The sequence below is a fragment of the Helobdella robusta genome (assembly GCF_000326865.2).
Source record: "Helobdella robusta unplaced genomic scaffold HELROscaffold_32, whole genome shotgun sequence".
In the NCBI taxonomy this organism is placed as follows: domain Eukaryota; kingdom Metazoa; phylum Annelida; class Clitellata; order Rhynchobdellida; family Glossiphoniidae; genus Helobdella; species Helobdella robusta.
In genome coordinates, this window is record NW_008704589.1 from 1,698,752 (window position 1) to 1,717,253 (window position 18,502).

General features: G+C 32.5%; 3 protein-coding genes across 3 annotated transcripts; 1 reads left to right on the forward strand and 2 right to left on the reverse strand.

Moving 5' to 3' along the window:
- The first annotated feature begins 2,116 nt into the window (after positions 1–2,116).
- HELRODRAFT_112906 (hypothetical protein) lies at positions 2,117–5,800 on the forward strand. The gene is made up of 9 exons (XM_009022611.1): positions 2,117–2,313; positions 2,856–2,923; positions 3,083–3,170; positions 3,306–3,485; positions 3,818–3,874; positions 4,068–4,255; positions 4,480–4,530; positions 4,774–4,821; positions 5,131–5,800. The coding sequence occupies exons 1-9, from the start codon at positions 2,169–2,171 to the stop codon at positions 5,206–5,208; spliced, it is 903 nt and encodes a 300-aa protein (XP_009020859.1). The 5' UTR covers positions 2,117–2,168; the 3' UTR covers positions 5,209–5,800.
- Positions 5,801–5,882: 82 nt separating this feature from the next.
- On the reverse strand, positions 5,883–8,161 carry HELRODRAFT_175178 (hypothetical protein; the record flags this gene model as incomplete). Its single annotated transcript, XM_009022612.1, has 3 exons — positions 5,883–5,912; positions 7,540–7,795; positions 7,947–8,161. 3 exons carry the CDS (start codon positions 8,159–8,161, stop codon positions 5,883–5,885), a joined length of 501 nt encoding a protein of 166 aa, XP_009020860.1.
- Positions 8,162–9,219: 1,058 nt separating this feature from the next.
- Positions 9,220–10,252, reverse strand: HELRODRAFT_152399 (hypothetical protein; the record flags this gene model as incomplete). Its single annotated transcript, XM_009022613.1, has 3 exons — positions 9,220–9,347; positions 9,840–9,959; positions 10,114–10,252. Coding segments are annotated over 3 exons (387 nt in total), but the record flags the coding sequence as incomplete, so codon positions are not given.
- Positions 10,253–18,502: the final 8,250 nt, after the last annotated feature.

The window sequence follows — 18,502 nt, forward strand, 5'->3', positions numbered from 1 at the left end:
CTAGTTACTTTTATCAACAATTTATAAAAAAATTTCAATTTGATTTCATCGCGATATTGATGATGATGATTCTGACCTGACAGCTTAAAAATTTTAATAAATCAACGCATATTGGCTCGGCTTGGCTTGGCTCGGCTTGGCTTAGCTCGGCTTGGAATTGGTTGTTAAGCAAGGTGTGGTCTCAAACCATTTTGAATTCTCCCAGAAAAATTAGAACTGCGTGCGTACGTATGTAGCACTGATTACTGTTGTTTTATAATGAATTTATATAATATATATATATATAAAGTAACTAGAATCCGCATGTATACAAATAATTAATAAGATTATATGTTTAAATAAAAAGCATTATAGCAGATTCAACCAGCCAACCAGAAAGTATCGAAGGCGCTCGTTCGTCGTCGCCTTAAATTTTACTTTTTTGAACAATTTTTTAATAATGTCTATTTATTCATTTATTAAATGTTGACTGGTTTCTAGTTTTTTTAATTTGGTTATATAATTTTTGGTATTTCTTGATTTACTTTGTACTATATATGCATGTATGTATATAATTTCTGTTTGGTATGTTGATTTAGCCATTATGATATGTTGTGAATTGTTCTTACTAAATGTTCATGTTACGTGGATTATTATCCTTCGAGAACTCCTAGTCCATCCAAAAAGTTGATTGAATGTTGGAAGCGGCTGGACGATATAATTAGATAGATGTTTTCTCTGAGTTTTGACATGTTTTAAGATTTATAATAATTTATGACATATGTTTTAAGACTTATAATAATTTGTTTTTAACATTTAAATTTTTAAATTGTTTCAATAAAATTTAAAAAAAAATATCGTTTGAAAAAAAACGAAGTTTTATACCTGAAAATAATCGAAACCGAAAGGGAATTGATATTTTAACATAGGATCGAATATATAATAATAATAATAGTAATAAATAATTTGTTATCGGTCAATATTTCGTTATATTTGTTTGTTTAAAATCCGAATTTTTTAAAAATGATATCAAATAAAAGCAAAGCAACCATGTGTCTTTCTTACCATATTAAAATCTTGAAATTGTTTGTAGGTATTATCCATGGTATTTTCGCTTGAATGTTTGTTGGCGCTTTTTTTCATAATTCAATATTCGTTCATTTGGTTCACTCATTAGATCGTTCATTTGGTTTTAAATTGAAAAATGTCTTCTCAGCAGATTATCTGCTTTCTGATTATAATTATATTGTAAATAGATTGCCTTCTAGTGTTGCTATCTTCTAATTTTAAACATGAGATTAAGACGGCCGATGTAGGTTGTCTTTTCGCGGATGTGGTACGGATGCGGATAATGAGCAGTGCGGATGCGGGTGATTGCGGTTTAGAAAAATCTCTGCTTGGGGATCTACTACAAAGCTAGTTCATGGGTGAATACTGTTGAACGCTACGCAAATGTTGATTGCGAGCATGTTGTTACTTATCACTGCCTACGATATCTTTGATTGATGGACTATTTGATTAATTGATCTAATTGATGAATGTACCTACGTGCAAGACAGAAGATGTCCGACGGTTGGTCACTTATCGAAATATTTTAGCTCAACAAGATTTCAAAACGAATTTGATAATAACACTACGCTCGTGGTTCGCATCGAAGTTCCGTAAAAAATCAATTTCAGACTTGGCCGATTCTGATAATGTACTCGGATTCATTCGATTCGTATAATAATGGAGCATGGAATTTTATACTTATTCTGTCCATTAAATCGTTGAAAACATGATTTCCTATGTATATTTTACATATGTGGCATATTCTATATGTAAATACCGGACACTCGGTTATCCTGGATTTTATTCTATATTTATGGAGAATGCCATTGAAGTATACCATTGAAGTAGACATTCAATGGTATACCATTGAATGTCTACTTCAATGGTATACGTGGTTTGCTTTTTACTATATAAAGTTATAAATTCAGTTCATCGACCCATTGAAGTATACCATTGAAGTAGACATTCAATGGTATACCATTGAATGTCTACTTCAATGGTATACGTGGTTTGCTTTTTACTATATAAAGTTATAAATTCAGTTCATCGACCCGGTGGTTGTTTTGTTTTGCGCTGTTCAAATTAATTTTTTTTATTACTATTAATAAAAACTATTTTTAATAGTTAAAACTTTTAATATGCTCAGATCAAATTCGATAATATTAAGAACATTAGATAGATTGTTTTTGCATAAAAACGTTTTAGGTGTGCAACAAAAACGAACAGCCACCAATTTCCAGGATGAGGATTTTACCTTGGAATTCCTTGAAAATGATAGAAAAGGTTAAACAAATTGATCGCTATTGATTGAATTTAGGGCTAGTTACGCTCAATGTATGGTTTACATTTTGTTTTGTCAGCTGTCACTGCTTGCTAAAATTAAATTTTTGCATAAGAAAATGAGGTTGCTAATGTTAATTTAATTTAATGTTAATCAGTTAATTTAATATTTTAATTTAATCAATTTACTGAACTTGAAAAGTTCAGTTAGGTTGAACACTTGAACGCTGAACTGAACCAAAATAACTCCAAATTTCCTAATTTTTTTAGATAATTGTAGGCTTTGGTTGGTTATGCAAGCATTATGTTTGCCTTGGCTTAAAACTTCTGAATTATATAAATGCTAAAATATTGGATGGTGCAGCATTTTTCTTTTCTATTGATGCTAACAGCTAACTGGTCTCCTACTAGTATATCAATTAATAGATTAGTAGCTGATTTACAGAACTTGAAAATAATGAATAACTCAACTTTACTTAGTTTTACTTTTTAGTTTTTTTTAGTTAAATGATTTTTTTATAATTATTTTATATAATTAAAAACAGGAATAGCTGTGGGTACTCTGACCAGGTTCAAAACAAAAAATGCAATCAGCAAAAGCCTTGTCAAACAGGTCACTTTTTTCTATTTCAAATCATTTTTGGGGATATATTCACTGATAATAATTTTTTGTTTTATTTTTTAAGTCATATTTATTAGTTCTGATTATAAATAGATTAATGAATAAAAAATATAAAATTGTAATATTATTTTCAATTGTATTTTGAAATAGTTCAAAGATGCACTTGAGATCTGTAAAAATGAAAAAAAGTTGTCAGTTCTGGTCTTAAGAAGTTCTGTACCGGGTGTCTTTTGTGCCGGTGATTAAAAATAATTTTTTGATCTTTTTGATATTAAACATGATTTACCATTTAACAAAAATATAATTATAATAATAATATAAAAACAATATATTTTTTATTAATTATAGTAAAATTTACAAATTCATAAATTAGGTGCCGACTTGAAAGAGAGATTGGCCATGGACGAATCAGACATTGGACCATTTGTAGCATCACTGAGGCAGCTAACAGTGGATATATCTGACCTGCCCATCCCATCAATTGCTGCTGTAGATGGCGTGGCACTTGGGGGAGGCTTAGAGTTTGCTCTCAGCTGTGATCTCATCATTGCCTGTTAGTTGCTTGAGATATGTATGATGCCAGTGTCTTGTTTGATGAGCTGCTAATTGCTATGACATGAAAAAACATGTGTATATAGTGCTGTGTTAGTTTTCTGCTTTGAAAGTTTTGTTATTAACATGCTTTTTGATTATTTCTGAATTTATTTATTGATCATGTGAATGAATGTTTAGTGGTGTTCTTCATTAGTGGGGAGTTTTAATTTTTTAACAGTCCATTTCAATTCTTTATCAAGTTACATACTTTTGAAGGAAATAGTTTTACATAATTGTTCAAATTTGATTCAAATTAATCCAATTTGATTTTATTCAAATTAATCAAATTAGCTGACAGTGCTAAACTTGGATTGATAGAGACCAAGTTGGCTATAATACCTGGAGCTGGTAAGTTTATTTTTATCAATTTTCATCATATTCTAATTATATATAATATTATTTTTTCATTACTCTAACTATTATTGCTATTACTATTATTACTATTCTTTCTAGTTTATGATACTATTAGTTTTTCATTTTACATTTTTCATTACTAAGTAGCACAAGTCCACTAGTTATCATTGATAATGGTTGAAATCAGGTGGAACCCAGCGACTACCTCGGCTGATCGGATTGTCAGCCGCCAAAGAATTAATATTCACTGGCCGAGTTATAGATGGCCTGGAGGCCCACAAAATAGGCGTGGCCAATTATGTCGTACCCCAGAACACTGAAAAAAATGCAGCTTATTTGAAGTCTTTGGAAGTTGCTGACATGATAAATTCTAACGTTGGTTAAATTGGATAGTACATTGATGATTTAATATTGAAGATTTTGTTTTTATCTATTTAATTTTGTAATTTGTAATTTATTTTGAGTTTTCACAAAAGTCTATCTAGTCCAGTTTGTTTTTGATTTGATTCTACATTCAATATCTTTTCAGTTATTCATGCGTCATAATGTCTTGAGGTGTTTTGTTTTTAAATTCAACATGTTTGTAAATTGTTCTCCAGGGACCAATAGCTATCAGGATGGCAAAAATGGCAGTTGATAAAGGATACGGAGTTAGTAGCTGTCAATTAACAACGATGGTGAAATGGTGAAATGGACGCTAATGAGTATGACGATGGTGCTGGTGTAAATAATGACGGTGACGATGAAAATGATGATGAAGATTATGACGACGATGATTCTATATTGTTATGTAGAACTGACTTAGTTGAAAATTATTGGTGAGAATGTTCCCATGAAAAAATTTCATTTTTCGATTATTTATTTGATATTATTTCCGGTCATTCATGTCATAGGTTGACCTTAAATCTGGCCTCGCCTATGAGCAAGCCTTTTATGCCCAGGTATTTATTTTCATTTTTTAGATAATTTTCAACTAAAATTTAGAACAACTCCTTTCAACATATCAACATCCAATAAATGGCCTATCCATACATTTGTTGTCTCAATCATTCCAAGCACTCGCTTATCCTAATTTTAGAATAACTTGAAAATAAAATTAACGATTTTATAAAAAAAATGATTGTGCTAATTGTTAAAACTTAGATGACGACGATGATAATGATAGTATGATACAATTATAATGTGATACAATCGAATTAAATTATAGTTTGATACAGTTAAAATGATACAATATGATATGATATCACCAGGTCATTCCAACTAAGGATAGAGTAGAAGCGCTGAAAGCCTTTAAAGAAAAGAGACCACCCAAATTTATTGGCGAATAATGTACTAACAAGCTGATTATTTCATTTAAATTAATTTATTTTAATAATTCGTTTTAAAATGTTTTTCTTTATTATTGCTAACTTATTCTTTGTTTTAAGTCACTTATTATTTTTTTCTGATTTCATTTATCGTTTTTTTTGTGTTATTGGCTTATGAATTCATTCATTTCTTGACCTTAATCATGATTTAGTGACTTACTGAATGTTTGCCTTTATTGCTAGTGTGATTGATATATATAATTGATTAATCATTCTTACATTGATTCACTCATTTACCCATTCATTCATTTATTCATTCATTCACTCATTCACTCATTTATCCATTCATTCATTCACTCATTTATCCATTCGTTGGCTGGTCGCCGGTTGGTTGCATGATTGAAAACCACCGGTATTGAGTTTTTTTGTGTGTTATAATGAAATATTTTATTTCAACATTTATAAAATAATTACCACGTGTGAATTAGAACCAAAAAATATTGTCCAGAATAACAATTATAAAAAACTATGTTTACTTATTTTTTTATTGAACTGCAAAAATATCTCGAAAAATATAAAAATTGAAATTTCGAAATAATCAATAATGCATAAATTTGTTCTCTTCTTTCAATTCTTTCAAAGTTTGTGTCTCTTCAATTTGAAATAATTTTTCATTCGAATTTTCACCGAAGTGATCAAGTAACAAACAAATCATACAAAATTAACTGAAGTCGTGTTTGTGTGTGCGAATTTGAGTGTGTGTGTGTGTGTTTCACGCGCATAATTTTTACTACAAGACTTAGATATCAAAAACCGAATATGAATGAAATGAACAAATATGAAAAAAATTATTATTTTTTAACAAGCAGTATAAATAAAACAAGAAAGAAAAGAGAAAAAAACATTCACCAAAACAAATCGGGCACGTGACATGCATTCAAAGTTTTTTTTGTCAACAAGTATACGTTTGTAACGCGTTATTAAAAGTTTCATGGTTCATATAGATAAGTAAACACTGTCTCGAAGACGAACGTGATCGTCTGTATCAAAAATAAATGCTTTTGGTGGGTGTAAAAGGCATTTAAAAAGTAAAAAGGACGAAATTTCCTAAGCTTCTTGAGTTTTTATCATCAACCGTTCGTCATTAATAAGTTTTACCTTCTCGTTAGATAAGCTACAAATAAGTTTTTGCGTAGTTTGTTTGTGCGTGTGTGCGTGAGTGTGTGTGCGTGTGTGTGTGTGTGTGTGTGTGTGTGCGTGTGCTGTATCATATATTTACAAATGTTTACAATAAATATACAATAAATAAATAAACGCATTGATGTATTATGAAATTTTTAAATTGAAATTAAAAAATATGTTTCACATTCAAGAGTTATAAATTAAGTTGAGATTATGGTTGCAGTTAAGTTAAGCAATGAGTGAGTGAGTGAGTGGAGGATGATTAACGGTGGCGATGATAACTTATTTGGCTAAAATAAATGTATCTTAAGTAATTGTTAAGAAGTATGTATATAATTATTCTTGTAGAGATTTATAGTATTGACAATGAAAAAAAATAATAACATTAATTAACAATAACAACAATGATAATAGTCACAATAACATGAGTATATGAGTGTGTGTTGTGTGTGTGTGTATGTGTGTTGATGTGTGCGTGTATTTGTCTGTATGTGTACCAAAAAATATAAAATACTTAACTTAAAAACAAATAAAACCACAACGACGAAGTCAAAAACAATCAATATAACACTAACAACAACCAATCACATTTACTTAAATGAATTTTTTGAAAATCAAAGTTAGGAAATTAATTAAATTACATTAATTAATTTTTTAATTACATAATTAATCAATTAATTAATCAATTTTATAGAAATAATTGTCTTCAAATCAAAAATTTATCAACGCCAGTGTGAATAGTCATATCTTCTTTCTGGTGAGTAGGTATGTTTGGTTACGTATATGTACAACTTGCTGATGTACTTACCCTTGTGCTTGCGCTTTGAGTCGTACAGATCTATGGTAAGTTGCAGTTCTATGTCTACCGGCTCATCTATCTGCTCGTATAACTCTATGGCTACTCTATCGTCTGGAAGCTAGTTGGTTGATTGGTTGGTTTGTTAAGTAGTTAGCTACTTGATTGATTTATTGGCAGGTTGGTGGTAGGTGTATTGATTGTGTGGTTGATTGATTGATTGATTGAATGCTTATTTGGTGGTTGATTATTTAACGAAAGGTGTGTGAATGTTGATTGTGCCAACAATGGTCATTAGATTTCTTGTTTGTCTAAAGAATGTTACTCGTTTGATAATTTTGCGTGTTTGATAATTAAAAAAATTAGTGCCTAACCTTATTGGCGTAGAAAATCCTTTCATCAATTCCTGCGTCATATCCGGTGGCAGGGTCGATGGCGGACACCACCTCCAGACTGTACCTCATTTCGCTTCCCCTCGTCATCTTCATCTTGACGACGTGCAGCGTCATCGGGGTGATGATCTTGCTCGTGTCAAGGACGATGAAGTTGATGGAGAAGGATTGGATGATCAGACAGTCGTGCTCGTTGAATGGACAGGTTTGCTGCATCTTGCGACAGAATACGCTCATGCTGGAGGTGCGATGATGGTGGTGGTAAGATGGCAGTTGCAAAAAATAACAGTGCTTGATTAATTCAGAAGTTATAATTATATTATTACATTTTGCAATATTGTCCTGACTTCAAAATAAAATAAAAACAATTAATTTTGACCGAAACCTACCAAAAATTTTTATTACCAAAGAATCGTAACAAAATAAAAATATCATGAGATGAAAACAAAAACTCAAAGCTATAGAAACAAATGGCAAACTCAGTATTGAAGATGCGGCTTTTGACCAAGATGAAGGACTTGGGACACTTGACAGTCTGACACTTGTAGCCACCGAGCGTGTTGATGCAGACGTCGTCTGGACCACCACATAGGTTCGGATCCATCTTGCATTCGTCTATGTCTTAAGTGACATCATTTCATTCGGTGTTACAATGTATTATTTATTTATTTGTATTTAAAATTTAGAGTTATTTGATATTATTTTTGATTATATTTGAATCTATTGATTTGTTGAAGTTGCATTGCAATTAAAGCATCTTATACCTAATGCTTTTTATAATAAAATGTGACATGTCCTAACATTTCATATTAGCTGAAAACCACCTATAAAAACGTATTAACCACAATAGCCACAATTTTTCACTTCAATCTAAAGCACTAAAATTCAAATGAGAAGTGAAAAATGAAATTAGATTTGATCGTTATCAGTCAGTGTTGACATGTTTCAGTTTGCAAAAAAGATAGGGCATCCATTTCATTATATGCAAACCAATTTCGTTAAGTTTCACGTCTTCAAAGTAGATATTTTTAAGTTAGTAGGCCAGAGGTAAAAAAAACAAAAATCTAGGTGAGCATATTCAAGTATTCGTTTTTTTTATTTGAGTTTTTCAGCGTTTTTAACAGGATTACCAGGGTTTTAAAGTGTATAATGTGGGTAGCTTATAACGATTTAATATCGGTATATAATACAAATGAATGATGAAATATTTATTTTATGAAGTTTAGTTGATGAATTATTTATTTTATGAAGTTCAGTTGCACACAGCGAGTATTATAAACATTAAACAAAACATAAGATGGCAAAACATTAATTAGCAGTGGCGTAGGCAGGCAAGCGGTTTTTGAAAACTTTATTAATACAAAAATCAACAAAATTTTCTTCCATAAAAATTCATGTAAATTTTCATTTTAAAATTGAATAACTACAGCCACACCAACAAACTTTTTCACATATAACATTCAGTTTAGTATAAAACCAATGAAAAAAATGGATTGGTTAGAGCAAAAAACATGATGTCAACTTTTTCAAACTATGAACCAACCAGCAACAAACAAACAGCGAACTCATGACTAGGCCACTGCTAAAAAGGTGCACGCATTTAATCAGCAAAACTGCAAAAAAATTAGAAAAAATTAGAAAAACAAAACAAAAAAAACCCTGGCAGAATCGCTTGTCTTTAGTGTTATTGTAGCCGGCGGGGCAATGACACATATAAGAACCAATTGTGTTATGACACAAACCGTAACAAACCGGATTGCCAGACACTGGTGTGTCACATTCATTTATATCTACGTGTGTGTGTGTTTGTGTGTGCGTATGTGTGTGTATGTATGTGTGTGTATGTGTGTGTATGTGTGTGTTGTGGTGTGTTTATGTATGTGTGTGGGGGGGGGAGGTGATGTGTGCACGTGGTTAGTTTTACGGGGTTAACACTGCGTTTGTATATATGTGTATGTATATGTATTGTAACAAAAAAAATCATATTGCGAACGCGTCAAATCAAATTAAAAAAAGGAAATGTTTTCGAAAGCTATATTCATGCAAGAAATAAAAATTTCATTACGCCAGATTGAAATGATAACATGGTAGGAATAAATTTTAATAGCATTAATGAAAACGTCAAAAAATGTTCTCCATCCCGACCCAAACGAAAAATGATCAATACAACGTTCATAGCAGTATAGCAGTAGCAGCAGAAGCAAGAATATTTCAAACCTTAAAAAGTTTAAAATAGAATTTTAAAAATTAAATTTACTATAAATGAAATTAAGAATTTCTACCGATGCACATTCTTTTATCCTCTCTCAGTTGAAACCCGGTTTTGCAGTAGCACTCATACGATCCCAACGTGTTCATGCATCCCTGATCACACGGGCCCCATTCCTTGCACTCGTCTATATCTGGTTGGTTGAATGTATGGTTGGTTGTTTGGTTGGATGGCTGGTTGGTTGGTTGAATAGTTGATTGGTTGTGGTTGGTTGGTTGGTTTGATGGTTGGTCGGTTGTGCGTAGATTTTGCATTTTACGACAGTCGGCAATATAATTTTTTCTTACCAACGCAAGTAAAAGCATCGTAGTCGTAATGTTTGAATCCGTCATCACATCTGCACATGTACGAGCCAAAGATGTTCTCGCAACGGGAATGCAAGGAGCATTCATTCAAATCTGGACTCGAACACTCGTCAATATCTGTATGGGGACAAATTTTGTGTACTGTTCTTCAAATTCATTTATTTATTTTGAAAAATTGTATATTTTGACTGTGTAAAATTATTTATTTTAAAAATGTTCTGTCTTTCATTTAGAATTCTTTTATTCAACCGTATTAACCAGGCGATAAATTTACTAAGGTATTGACTTGTTAGTATACATTTATCACCATGTTAATCTTTTAATCCATTTTTCGGGTTCAAAACTTTCATTTTCTAAATCCACAAATCAACCAGTGCATTATATTTTTAGTGTAGAAATTTAATAATTATTTATATATTTGTTTATATTTCTTAATCACTAGATCCATTATTTTTCAATCAATCTATCAATCAAACAATCACAATCAATCGATTAATCAATCAATCAGTCAGTCTGTCAGTCAATCGATCAACCAACCAACCAAACAATCAAACAAACAATCAATCGATTAACCAACCAACCAATCAATCGATCAACCAACCAATCAATCGATTAACCAGCCAACCAATCAATCGATCAACCGACCAATCAATCGATCAACCAATCAATCAATCGATCAACCAACTTGTCAACCAGCCAACCTTCACAAGTCCCACTATTTTGATCTAATTTCGTGCCAGTAGGACAATCGATCAGGTATTTGCACTCGTAACTCTTCAGCAGGTTAACACACGTTTGACCCGGGGAACAGAGGTTTGGATACAACGTACACTCGTCTATGTCTTTTTGATATTATTTACATTAATTTATTTCTTACCATTAGCATCAGAAATGGGTCGTTGTATTTTTGAAAAACAGTTTTGAAATAAACTCAAAACTAAAAAAAAGGTTACATCTCATAACAAAACAAAATAAATATTTAACAGAAGAATATCTGAGACTGCATTAACGTTAATATTAATGTTATAATTTTCGTTGTTATCAACAACGTCATCGAAAACCACAACAACGACAACCGTTATTACATCAACAACAATAATGACATAACAGCATAACGATTTCCTAGAACATTAACAACCACAACAAGATAGCATGACCAACAACAAAAACCAATGGCACCAACACCACAACGACAACAACAACGACAACATCACAACAACAACAACAGCATCCCAACAACAACATCAACAACGACCACAGCAACAACAACAACAACGACTACAGCAACAACAACAACGACTACAGCAACAACAGCAACGATCACCGCAACGACCACAGCAACAACAACAACGACAACAACGACAGCATCACAACAACGACTTCAGCAACAACAGCAACGACCACAGCAACAGCAACAACGACAACAACGATAGCATCACAACAACAACAACGACTACAGCAACAACAACAACGACTACAGCAACAACAACAACCTATGCAAGCCTTATCATCACTATTATAAATGAGCCCGACATCACAGGAGACGTATTCACATCTGCCAGTGTAGTTGGACAGTTCGTACTCTGGCGGGCAGGTACGTCGAATGCACTGGAAGGAACCTTCGTTGTTTAAGCAGTCGTCCGTTACTGCGCAACTGTGAGTCCCCTCAGAACATTCGTCTATGTCTGCATGTTGGATTGGGTATTGTTTTCGCTATTATTGTTGTTATTATTGTTGTTGTTATTATTATTGTTATTATTATTCTTCCTTTTTTCTGTTATGTTTGTTGTTGTCATAGCGATTTTCTTTGATTGTTTTGCTTTTGTTGTTTTTTGTGTCGTTGTTGCTTATGCTAGTTTCTTGTTTTTCATTCTAGTAGTTATATTTTCGTGTTTATATTATGATTATTATTATTATTATCAATATTTAACATAGCCATCATCATCATAATTATCATAATGATCACCATCATCGTCATCATCATCATCGTCATCATCACCATCGTCATCGTCATCATCATCACCACCGTCATCATCGTCATCGTCGTCATCATCATCATCAGTAGCAGCAGTAGCAGCAGCAGTAGCAGCAGTACCTTCGCAGTCGGTATTGTAGTAATTGATTCGGTATCCGGTCGGACATTGCGTTGCTCCCTGTGCAACACATCTAAAGCTACCGGGAAGATTCTCGCAATCCTCGTTCAAGTAGCACGGATTGGGATGCTCCAAACATTCATTAATGTCTACATGACGATGATGATGGTGGTGGTGGTGGTGATGATGATGGTGGTGGTGGTGGTGATGGTGGTGATGATGATGTGGGCAACGATGATGTTGGTAATGAGGGTAGTAGTTGTGATGGTGATGATGGTTGTGATGATGGTAGTAGTTGTGATGATGATGATGGTGATGGTTGTAATGACGTTAATGATGGAATGGTGATCTATGATATGGGTAATTATATTGATGATGATTATGGTGATATTGTAAACACACGTTTGTTCCTGTATAAGCTATGTTCAGTAGATAGACATTATTAACAATAAATTAATTAAAACAAACATAAGGTAATTGAAAGCACAAACTACCATTGACAAAATGTTAAAATGCAATTGAAAACAAACCAGCAAACAAACCAGCAAACAAACCAGCAAACAAACAAACAAACGAACAAACAAACAAACAAACAAACTCAATTGATCAAGTGACCACCTTCACAATCTGTCATGTGATGATTTTGTTGGTAGCCCTGAGGGCATCTGATGGACTTGGGCACGCACATGTACGATCCCTGGGTGTTCTGGCACTCCTCGTAGAAGTAGCAAGGTGATTGGTCGCATTCATTTATGTCTGAATGGTTTAGCGATTTTGATTGGTCCTTTTATTTAGTTAGATGGAATGATTTGATTGGTTTTTTGTTATTTTGATCAAATGATTTAATTGGGTGGGATTTTTATGTTTGTAAATATAGATAATTCATATAGATAAAATGATAAACATACATACCGCCTTACACAAATGATTTAGTGATCGTTCCTACAATAATAATTAACTAAATCACATAAATCTATCTACTCTGTTGTTTATTGCGACGGCGGCGGTTATATCTATTGCTGCTATCTTTTTTTGTTCGGTGCGAACGTTTCAGCTTTAAACAAAAGCCTTTTTGGGAATATGATCGTGGAAACAAAAAAAAAACAATAAATAAAAAATAAAAACAAATGAGATAATGATCATTCGCACGGAAAGTTTCACATAGAAATATATAGGGCCCGCGTGGCTGTGTGATTGTTCATTAATCAATTTATTTACTCAACGTTTAATTGGATTGCAAAAAATCTTAACTTATAAGTGACATTTCTATCTAATGTCCCAAGTTCAGTGCTTTTTGGTTGATTAATCATTTAAAAACGTGTTGTTTTATTATAATAACATATAATATAATAATAATTATTATTATGATTATAATATTATGCGCACATATGTTTTTTTTAATGTACTAAGTCAGTGATTATTTCCTAACTGTAATTGCGTGATTTATAACACGCACCTTCAGTAGATCATGCTCATTTTGAAATGCGTAAAAATCAATCAAAAAATGTATTGACGCAGTAGAAGTCAAAAATACTGCGTTCAAAAATTGTTTCTTTTTATTTCATTTTATTTTAATTTTTTAACTATTAATATTATTATTATAACTACTACTACTATTGCTACTATTACTACTACTAATGATAACAGCCGCAGCGGTAGTAGTAGTAGTTAGTGGTAGTAGTAGTAGTAGAAACTATAAAAATTCAAAGGTGTCATTACCGATACATCTCCTGTAAGAACTGTTGTAGAGGAATCCTAGCGGGCACTTGTTTTTGAAGCCGGTGGTCGACTGTCTCGGAGCCTTGGGACCGCCATCTTCGTCAGCTGGGTAGGGCTGGTAGGCCGTTGTGGTGATGAGGGCTACGGAATATTTGGGACGTGGGGTGTGGTCGTTTCTGTGGCGACGTTTGTCTACTGTTTGTGTTGGTGGTTGTTGTCGTTAGGTGTCGCTAGGTGTTGTTAGTTGTTGTTTTTTGTTTAGTTTGTTTTTGTTTTTAGTGGATTGTATTCACGTTGTTATTGTTTTTTAAAGTCAAAAGTTAGAAGGCATCAACATAGAAAAGAGGCAACCGATAGAGACGCAAGCACATCATCACATACAACACCTCATAGCGAGCAATGTGCAATTATACGTTAAAAAAATAAAAAAAACTGTGAAAAAATAAAAAAACAAAAATAAAAATAAGAAAAAAATGTATCAAAGCGCCAATCAGACCACTCAGCATAAAAAAAGCTTTGTCTAAAGTAAGAGAACGCTTGTGTTTTCAATTTTATCTTTCCAGGAATAGGTTGAAGTAACAATTGCGTGCTATTCACAACACGTACACGTACATTAGTCTCTTCCTCTTTCTCTCTCTCTCTATCTATCTCTCTCTGTCTCTTTCTTCTTATATGTATAGTCAAACGTATTTAGACAGTTATGTCGGGATTAATGCTACCATCACTTATAAGTTTCAACAGTTTCATTTCAATGTTGTATCATCAGTATCAAATGAACGATTACTTCGAATTAATGACGATTTTGTCATGTCATCTTGTTAGTTGTTCATTTGGAGACGATGTCTCCACGGCTTTTAAGACATTTTACAATCGGTTTTCATATTTGGTGGTGACTGACTATTTTTCACTCATTGTTTTTTTTTTATTTCTATTTCACCGTGATTACATTTATAAAGTTATAAGTGAAGTAAAGTGTACGCAAGTAAAATATTTGTTATGTGTGTACATTAATACGTAAAACCAAGAAACGGTGAAAATAAATTTGTTAGAGATGATGTTACATCGTTGTTACTACTGCTACTACTACTGCTACTACTATTTCTACTACTACTACTAACGCTTCTGCTGCCACTACTACTACTACTACCACCCCTACTACTACTACCACTACTAATACTATTACTACTACTACTAATACTACTACTACTACTACTACTGCTGCTGCTGCCGCTGCCGCTGTTTCTGCGACTATTACTACTACTAATCAGTGGAATAGTTTGAGAAACAAGATTGATGTAACTTGATTTTAAAAGATAAGAAGAATGAATTTGGATAGAGGTCAATGAGAATAATTGATGTGATGAATGAGGTTAATGAGGTCAATGAGATTCACTGATGTGATTAATGAGGTTAATGAGGTTAGTGAGGATGCTAATTAGGTTAAATTAATGAGGTCATGACCTTCGCATCTGCTGAAGCCGACATTCCACGTCATCCCCTTTGGACAAATTTTCTGCTCCCTGTTTTAAAATTTAATTAAATTAATATTTTTATTAACACCTGCTAGAATCAATTCACAGAAATCAAGTTGGGAATGAAATATTTGAAATGAAGTCCCATGCGGGCGGGTAGATGCCTAATATAGAGTAATACTCCGACGAAATACACAGCAAAGTTAATACACGAATGGCTGTATAAAACACTTGAACAAAAATAATAACAAAAATTAACTAATTGAAAATTAACTAATTAACTAAATTAACTAATTGAAAAACAAAGAAATAATCACTCGAAAAAGACTAAACATTTTTAAACCATCCTATAAATAGATCTGAAACGGTAACATCTCATGGAAAAATGCATTATTAACGTCGGAAGCAGTAAATAACAGAAAAGGAGCCAACTAACATTGTCCCATTAACACAGCAGCTCATGTAGGTTTCAATACATCGAGTACTGAAAGTAAGTTCGGGGTGGGTTCTACACTGAGGTACCCTTGCCGCCTGTCTGTTCATTATGCCCAGCTGACAGCAGTTGCAACACTCCTGTTTCGAAATTTCAGTTAGTTTTTGACTTTGTTTGTTGCTGTTAGCATGTATTGAAATTTATGCTTTCGTCTGTGCCACAGTTTTTTTTCTATATTTTAGTCAAGGTGAATGTTAGTCAATGAAATTTTGGAGAAACTGCATTAATTTAAACTATTAAAAATTTGTTTCCAAATATGATACGACACAATGTCAGACTGTGAATATGTAAATTACAACATCTATTGTTAAATTATAAACAATAAATTATAAATGTTAAAAATCGGGCTGTCATGCATTTGAACCATGTAACAGTGCAACTTCTACGAAACCTTCCAAAACACAGCCTTAACAATCCATTCATCCATCCGACTGATATAAATACAAACGCATTGCTGTAAATAGCGCTTGTAAATAAATCTATCGCATCCATACCGACATCAGAGATTGCAGAGATATATTGTTCTATCGACTCCACGGAACTCTATATCAGTTCCTAGATATCTTAAAATGTATCTATTGTCTATCTTCTATCTATTTTCAATGTGATACCACTTGTATAAGACATTTTTCTAAAACTTTGTATGATTGATATAACGTTTGCTTCGTTTATATATAACTATATCTACAGGGTAAAAATGAATTTAACATTTACCTACACACGCACACATACACACACGCGCACGCACACACACGAATTCAAACAAACGCACACGCACAATTCTAAATTCCATATTCCACAATATTCAATGCCTTCTAAAGAGCGAAACAGTCTGGCAAATAGCGAAGCATCCAGCACCAATTAGCACGAAACATGTATCAACAATACAGCATTCATTCTTTCAGATTCCCATTATAGGCAGGCACATTGTCTGAACTGAAAATTGTATTTATATACATAATTAAACAAATAAATCAGGTGCGTCGACAGATACATTGAGGGCTATCAAAAGAGTGGGGGAAATTTGTTCAAGGAAGGAAGAAAAAGAAAGAGAGTGAGTGAAAGAAAAAAAAGAAAGAGAGAAAGAAAGAAAAAGAGAGAGAAAAAAAAGAAAGAAAAAGAGATTTAGAAAAAAAATTGCTTGTGAAAATGACAAAAAAGGAAAAAAAGGGTATAGAGTAGAAAACAAAACAACAAGGGGTAAAACGAATATAATAAAAATAATATGAAGGAAGAAAACAAAAACCGAAATAATACACCGATAAAAAAACACCCAAAAAAAGGAGGCGAACCACGATATTTTTCAGCTTGATTGAAAAGTTTTTACATTGAGAACAATTATTGAGGAAAATAAATTAGCGAAACATTATACAAAGCGATATCATCCTTTGACTATCAATTAACCAGACTTTTGTTTGTATATGTTTGTGTGTGTGTGTGTGTGTGTGTTTGTGTGTGTGTGTGTGTGTGTGTGTGTGTGTGTGTGTGTGTGTGTGAGAACAACTCGCATTGCGTCTTACAGAAGAAAATAAACATTGAACTAATAATATTTTGCCTAATTAAGTGCTACAAAAATTCTTTTTAGCTTTTATTTCTATGTAATCGTCAGCAAGAAATTTATTTTGTTTTGTATGATATACGGTTTTTGATTGTAATTTGTGGATTTTTGTTTAATAAACTGAACTAAAATAAATAAATCAAGCCGGAATGATTGTATAATAAAAACAATTTGTTTTTGATGTTTTGGAAATTTGTAGGCAATGATGATAAATTTTTTCAACTACTGCTTTTTTAAATAAATGATATTAAAAAACTAGTATCTTCCATTATCTATCTAGTATCTTCTAGCCTGACATCATTTTTTAAGATATTCAGAATGAAAATGATTTTCTATTCGTTCTAACAAATGACAAATTTTTCAACTTCCAACAAAAAGTCTTTCGTTAACTTGAAAAGTTTGAAAAATTGTTCTCGCTACAAACTTCTGAGAACGTTCCATGAGAGGAATAATTATTCATCACATAAACCTAAGATCAGTAAATCTATTGATGTTTTTAGAACCTTCTACCTAATTTCTAAAAAATAATTTTCTCTTGTTAATTTTCTACGCATCTTTTGCTGTTGCAAAACGCACCTGGAAAACTATTGTATGTGGAAACTTCATTCATCAAAACTTAAAAAGAGGGAGAAAGAGAGAGAGAAAGAGAGAGAAAAAGTGTGTTTTTGTGTGTGCGTTTGTGTGTGTTTGTGTGTGTCATGTAGGTTAAAAAATAACCACATGCAACTTCCACTTTTTGGTTCGTACATTTTTCCATCGATCCCATATCATTATCATTGTCTAACCTTCAATAGCAAAACAACATATATTTCAATTGCTGATAATTATCACAATCGTTATCACCATTATTGTGTGTGTGCGTGTGCGTGCGTATGTATGTGTGTATGTGTGTTTATTTAACCTAGTGTATGTGTGTGTATGTGCGTTAGTTTAACCTAGTGTGTGTGTGTGTGTGTGTATGTGCGTTTATTTAACCTAGTGTGTGTGTGTGTGTGTAAGTGTGTGTGTGTGTGTCTTTAACTTAGTGTGCGAGAAT